Genomic DNA, 6884 nt, shown 5'->3' on the forward strand with positions numbered 1-6884 from the left:
TCTTTTCGAATCGCCCTGTATTTTGCATCTGCACTTTTTTTTCCGCGGGGTCAAATAGCTCGATGCTCCTAACGCCAGCACACGTGGAATGCACCCCGGAAAACTCACTCAATACTGGATACCCGTCAAACCTTTGCTACTACAGTGATAAACAAAAATAATGGGGCCCCGCTCGGTTGTGAGATGGGTATGAGAAGTGGTAAAGTGAAGATTTCTTACATTTAAAAACACATCGTCTCCTTGCTTCGCCTCACCTCCATAGCGAGGAAATCGGGTAGAAGCGGCGTGCCTACTCTCGCTGCCATTTCATCTGCTTTCTGTCTCTGGATTCCTTCTACTCTTCTCCATTATTTTACTCACTGTTGTCTCCCAGTTTTTGTTCACGGTCTGGAGATCTCCTGGAAGCTCCGTCTCCCCTTCCTCTTCCAGTACCGCTATCCGCCCTTTAAATAAGCTTCTTTCGCTTACTCCCTCCGTATCCCACTTCCAAATCTCCGTAGCTAATGTCCACCTGATATATAAAAAGGAAGCGCCCGTCTAATTACTCGTATACTTCGTTCCTTTTTTTTTTCATTTGTAACAATGGCGCAGAAACAGCAAATGCTCAAGGATTTCCTGGAGCTGGATTGGGACTACGAATCCTGCAGCGCCGAGCCGAACGCCACAGACACCGTGCGGCGTCTTATCGACTCTGAAGTCCGCCAAGGAAGAAGGCGGCTGTCGAGGAAGCTCTCAGCCAGCGCCCTAACGAGGATCTCCTCCGTCATCAAAATGCTGCCTTTCTCATACACCGGTGGCTCCTCGGCCTCCAGCGCCAGGCTCCTCTCCAGTAGTTTCTCGAAGCGTATGAAGATCCACTTTTGGAGGAAGAGAGGGAAGTCAGAAGCGGAGTCGGAGGTCATCGACGACGAAGGGCTGCAGTCTTGTTGCTTACTATCGCCTGCAGTTAGCAGCAGTTGCAGCAGCTGGTCTTTCATGACCGACTCCGACAGAGACTTCCTCTCCGACGAAATCAAAAACGGGTCCCCACGAGCGAGTCCTGGCCACAGCTCCATGGCAGAGAGGAATGCCGCGGCCGCCAAGGTGAGACACTTGCCACAATTTACTAGCTATAATATATGTTCTGGAATTTTTATTTATTCATATCACTTAATTAAGAACCAAGATGAGGAAACCGGATTGAGTTCCGACTTCCGTGAACTCTTTGCTCCGTTCCATCTCCATCACTTTTTGAATAGCTTTGGCTTTAGGGCACCGTACTGGTCCTTGTACTCCGTTCCACTATTTGAATTCAATCAGCACATACGCACACAGGCGAGCTTGTACACGTGAAATATGAACATGTCCAAGTAATTAGAAAATTGGCAGCATCTTCCGAATGCATGGTTTTGTGGTTTCATCGGATAATTTAGAAGTTACTTTGTTTTGCCATATTTATGGAAATCGGCCCCTTAAATTTTCATAATGGTCCAGTACTCCTTAGGGTCGGCTCGTGCTAGCATCGCACGCACAGTAAGGTTCGTTGACTCGAATCGATGCTATTTTGTTTTTGTTTTCCCAAAAATTGAATGAAAGTGATATCTACCTCTCGCGCGTTTTAAATTTTAATCTGTCTGCTTCCACCATATTATTAATTTAGTTATTATATTTGATATAACAAGATAACAGAAGAGAATGGCATGCCAGCCTGTACTGCACTTTTTTTTTATTTTTCGTACTATGCATGCCAATTTGGACTCATTGGTACAATTATTATTCGTAAAAGAAGGCGGCCGTGGATGGAGAGCGCAAAGAGCCACCGGAATGCAACAGCTCGTCAGAGGAGGAAAAGGAGCAACTGAGCCCATTGTCCGTGATGGAATTCCCCTTCGAAGGAGAAGAAGAGGAGGATCAGACATCACCGCCTTCCTTTCATCACACCCTATTGAAGCTGCAAAGTATGTATCTAATTCACTTTTTTGAAAAAAAAAATTGATATTTTTTATCAAAATATTAGTGCATTGATTGTAATTAGCTAGCACAAGTATTGGGTTCCTGTATTCCGCTGGAATCCACTCGACCATGTATGTGGTCTGCAGCCTGTCGATTGTGTGCGACCTAGACTCATCGCTACCTGCCAAATTCTATAACTCTTTAAATTTGGCTATTGCACATGTTCCTGTACCTGAATTAATTAATGAGGTTGTGAAATTATAATCAATTGGTTCCGTGCAGGGACAAAGTCGCAGCTGTTCCGTAGGATCGGACGGCTCCAATTCCTCGCGAATCCGAACCCGGTTATCCTTGACCGTTGCTTTGCCTCATGCAATGATGATGACATGACGGCGAGGAGGCTTATGCAGCATTTTACCTCCATCTGCCAGGTCAGCTCTCTCGACGCGAGCGTGGAGAGGCTTCTGGTGGACTTCTTCGTCTGCAGCTTGTTCAGCCGGCGGGGGAAATCAACAGGGCTAGAACAACAAGATGAGGAAGCATGGCGACTGATTTTGGTAGCGAGGGAGTGGATGGATGGGAGGTGGTGCGGCACCGACGACTACCATGGGGAAATGACTCTGAGGGAGATGGAAGAGGGGGAGAACGGATGGTTGAGATGTGAGGCGGCGGCGGAGGAAATGGCGGTGGGTCTGGAGGGCCTTCTCATTGGGTTGCTGCTTCAGGAGCTTGTGGTGGATCTGACAACGAGCTGATGGAGTTTTCGTCTTTGTGGATAAATTCGTTTTTAGATAAGCAATAAGTTGGATTAAGAAGAGGCAAGCAAGCCAATTTTGAGGGAGGAAGAGACGAATTCTGAGAGATATACATGCTTCAAAAGTTTATGAACATTATTAGTTTGAATCAATATCCCGGACAGCAACGGATTAGGAATTAGACAGGAGCTAGATGTGAATTGGACTTTGAGTGTAAAAGAGCTGGATTAAATATCAAAATAAAATGAACAAAGGGCTGGATTAAGAATCAAAATAAAATGAACAAAAAAAATACATTAATTCTCTTTTATATCAAATTTTGGATTATAAAATGTTTATTTAAATTTTTTTAGACTCAACTAAAGCTCCATAGTCCTATCTTCAGCAACTCTGCCAACAATCCATAGTCGTATCTTATATCCGTCTTTGATTACCGAGCTCTATTTGAATTAGTCTTGTGTGAAATCATGATCACTAATATTAGTCGTTGGGTACCTTTGCAAATAATTTGATTTAGAGGACTTTTCATTAAATTGAAAAGATTTAAATTTATATAATGATATTAGTTAAAGTGGTTTAAGCTTGAGTTTCACATGCATGGAAGATATCAGATGATTAAGAAAATCAATGAATAAATCATGTAATGCAAAACTCCGTCATTCCTTTCCACGTAAACCTTAACATTGCTAGCTCTTTGCCTATCCCATCTCCATCCTCTAATCTTGTACATTCCTCGTATGTCGTACCAATATTCCATCTGAAATTTCTTTGTATTTGTTCCGATCAGAAATCGACGACAGTCAACCCACTGGTCAAGAAGATGTCACCTCAACTAATGCGGGCCCTAGTAGGAGGGGGACCTGCGAGATAAACACGAACGAACGGATTAGTTGGTGCCGGGGGATCCCGACAGGCCACTCCGACGCTCAAGTCAGTCCTTCGGTGAAGAGAAAAATACAGTAGTAAGAACAGTTGCCATAGTGAGAATACAAGAGATTGAAATATCTCATTAATACCTGCATGAGAATTAATATACCTTCGAAGAGAACATTCTATCTGACAGGGGAGCAGGCCGTGGTGGTATCTGAGGGGACCAAGCCTGGACGTGTCTGACATCTGCACCGATAGGGTGGCATCTAGGAGACAGGGGCGATACTCCTATGACTGCTCTGCGGCGGATGCCACATGTCACCTTTGTCGTTTAGCCGTAAGTAGAAATGCAGCCACAGGGACAGGATGAGACGTGGAGACATGGACGCAGCCTTCCCCTGTACGGCCGTTCGCACGCTTGGCTGTCTGTGTTGCAGTTGAGTGTTAGTAGGACTTGAGCATGAGTTGATGTCGGAGTGGGAAAAGGTACCCGGGACCAGTGAGGACTGGGTTTATCCGGGCAAGATGAACAAAGTAAATGGTCGGGTGGACCAGGCAGACTGAGCATCATGCATGCGTCGATTATGGGCGACCAGACAATGGGGCTTACTAGAGAATAACCATGAAAAGTATTGACCCAGTCATAATGGGATAATCGGGCGAGACAGACATGTCGGGTGAGCCTGACGAGCCTACTGAGGCAGTGCCTGGGAGACTACCTACGGGAGCGGAGTGGCCGGGCAAGAAGATGACCGACCGAAACCATCCTGTCCCGGGTAAGAGAGGTAAAGGCCCAGTCTGGCCGGGCATGCAGGAACAGTAACCTCTGGCCGGGTAAGAAGCTGGCAAGTGTTGTGGCGGGATGGCCGGGCAAGATGCCCGGTCAAGCCAGGTGGAAAGGGTTGAGCTAATCAGAATGAATTGTATTAGGAGCTATCCGGGCGAACACTCCGACGATGAGGGGCATACTCGGGCCGGGCTATAGCTGTTTTATCCCGGGAAGATCGATGAAAGGCCGGTGCTAGCCGGATAAGATAATGTCGGGGCTCACCGCAATAATCATCTGGTCGGGGAGGCCGAGCAGGGTCCCTCGGCCTGGGTAATTCCTTGGGCCATTTGAGGTCCCAGACCCTGAGGGCCGGGATCGTGGACCCCGCGGCCGGCCAGATAGGGCTGCATATTGACCTCCTCGATCACATAGGACCAGGTGACCTTCCTTGACTGTGGACCCCGGGGGCCGGCTGCATATGACCTCCTCGGTCACATAGGACCAGGTGACCTTCCCCGCTGTGGACCCCGGGCCGGCCAAGCAAGACCTTCCTTGCCATGGGGCACGGAAAGACTTACCACATCCTCCCCACCAAGTCTAGTCGAAGGAGGTGTGCCGACTGACTAGACAAGTCGCCTATTCAAGCCAACCCTCTAAATCTGCCTCGAGGTTCGTGCGGGAAAGGCGTGCAACTTGAGCAATACATCGTGCTGACGTGCCATCCGTGCGACACCAGGCACGTGCCAGTGTCAGGCTTTTGGGCGATACGAATCGGATGTGCGCTGAGAGGATAGTCATTTGCCGCCGCCTGGGGCACGTGACCGTTACCTTGTTTTGAACGTGTGGTGTTGATCGCTCCTCGGGAGGGTAGCCGTCTCATCAAACGACTCTCATTCCTAACGACGCTGTATATATGAACCCTGGAGTAGCTTTTTGCTGTGCTACTGTTTCGCCGTCGTCTCCATCGTCGCTGCGGTAATGCTTCTCTAGCAACTCCGTTTCTTACTCTCCCTTTCTTCCCACGATGTCTTCCGAAGCTCCGTGGTACGCTCGTCAAGTGTCTAAGTGCGACAAAGACACACTCCTGCTTCTTCGTTCCCAATATTGCATCCCTAGGGATCATGTTTTCGGCCGACCAACTTCAGATTATCGTCCGCATAGGCCTCCACCGGGGTATGCCACCTTCTTCTTGAATCAGTTGTCAGGAGGCCTACGGTTCCCTCTCCCTGTTTTCTTTCATGAGCTGGCCAGCTTTTACAACATAAACATCGCCCAGCTATCTCCTGAGTCCTTCCAGATCATCTGTGGGACGATGATTGTTTGTCGTCTGTACGACATTCCTCTCGATACCTCCCTGTTCCACTCCTTTTATTCGTTAAGGGGTTCTAGGATTGGTATCTTCTCTCTCTTTGCCAGACCGGGCTTCGAATTTTTGAGCAACCCTTTTCCCGCAGATGAGGAGTGGGAGAAATACTATTTTTATATTAAACCTCCTCAGGCGTATCCTTGGGCCAATCGGTGGGCCGAGGGTTTGCCATCACTGCCCCCGCCGATCGCTGCTTCTTCCAATGGAGCCGTAGGTGAGGCCCGTCGGATCCTAGAGGGCCTCAATTTTGATCTGCGGAAAGTGGTCCGCAACGAGGCTCTGTTGTATCGCACCGGATTGAGTCCAGCCAATATCCCGCTGGGAGACACTCTATGTAAGTAGAGCGTGGGTACATTAATACGCTAATGATTCGTTGTGTTGCTGATGTCGCTTTGCCCTGCAGACCGGGTTATATTGGAGCATTCTGCTAACGGGTCTATCAAGTGGGAGCTAGCCCGCCCGAATAATCTTCGAGTGGCAGAAGACCCTGCTGATGATTCTTGGTTCAGGATCCCCACAACAACGAAAACCAAGAAGAAGAGCGCCCAGCAATCCAAATCTAGTAGGGCGCCATCGTCGGCCAGGCCCCAAAGATCTAGCAGGGCACTTCCGAAGCCTGAGCCGCAGCAAGTAACTGAGGTGAGGCCGGCGACTCGGCCACGAAGTACCAGGCAGCCTCTGAAGGCGAAGCCCTTATCAACCCTGCCTCCATTACCGGAAGCCGCATCGCCAAGCATTCCCCGGGAGGCCCCAGGGGTGGTGCAATCTTCCACAGCGCTCACGCCTAGTCCTCTTCAGGAGATCGCCACAGTAACGAGGTCTCCTGAGGTCGCGCCTTTACCCGAGGTTCCACCAGCTCCTTCCCCACGAACTCCGGCATCTGGACCAAGGCCGGAGGGGGATCGTCCGCATGCGGGGGGAGTAGTGATACGGTCCCCTGGTGAGGCCGATGGTCGGAAACGTCGCATAGACGAGATTACTCCCCCGGCTTCTCCTGACTGTTCTCCCCGATCCCACGCCAAGGGGAAGAGACCCGCTAGGGAAAGGGAACCCTCTCCCAGCAGGTCTGAGGAGGAACGAACGGAGGTACCTCGAGAATCTTCTCCTCCGGAATGGGCCAGACCGGTTGTCGGCTTCTTCCTGACTCTACCTCCTCCGGGTGCTTCTTCTTCTTCTGTTCACCCCACCAGGT

At 49.4% G+C, this 6884-nt stretch overlaps 1 protein-coding gene across 2 annotated transcripts; it reads left to right on the forward strand.

Moving 5' to 3' along the window:
* Window positions 1-273: 273 nt before the first annotated feature.
* LOC141816251 (uncharacterized) lies at window positions 274-2868 on the forward strand. 2 transcript variants are annotated; one of them, XM_074704071.1, is made up of 3 exons: window positions 274-1083; window positions 1766-1937; window positions 2215-2868. In XM_074704071.1, exons 1-3 carry the CDS (start codon window positions 583-585, stop codon window positions 2685-2687), a joined length of 1146 nt encoding a protein of 381 aa, XP_074560172.1. In that variant the 5' UTR covers window positions 274-582; the 3' UTR covers window positions 2688-2868. The 2 variants fall into 2 exon arrangements, with proteins under 2 accessions (XP_074560172.1, XP_074560173.1); XM_074704072.1 differs by having other exon boundaries at window positions 1769-1937.
* The last annotated feature ends 4016 nt before the right edge of the window (window positions 2869-6884 follow it).

This window comes from Curcuma longa, unplaced genomic scaffold (genome assembly GCF_044706935.1).
Source record: "Curcuma longa cultivar G26 ecotype Majalengka, Jawa Barat unplaced genomic scaffold, ITB_CL_G26_1.1 contig_15507, whole genome shotgun sequence".
Taxonomy (NCBI): domain Eukaryota; kingdom Viridiplantae; phylum Streptophyta; class Magnoliopsida; order Zingiberales; family Zingiberaceae; genus Curcuma; species Curcuma longa.

What these genes read in the sequence shown, in the direction of transcription:
- LOC141816251 (XM_074704071.1), top strand. Translation starts at nt 583, where the DNA reads ATGGCGCAGAAACAGCAAATGCTCAAGGATTTCCTGGAGCTGGATTGG. An exon ending in GGAATGCCGCGGCCGCCAAG is followed by an intron (nt 1,084 to 1,765) that starts GTGAGACACTTG and finishes TATTCGTAAAAG; the next exon opens with AAGGCGGCCGTGGATGGAGA. An exon ending in CACCCTATTGAAGCTGCAAA is followed by an intron (nt 1,938 to 2,214) that starts GTATGTATCTAA and finishes GGTTCCGTGCAG; the next exon opens with GGACAAAGTCGCAGCTGTTC.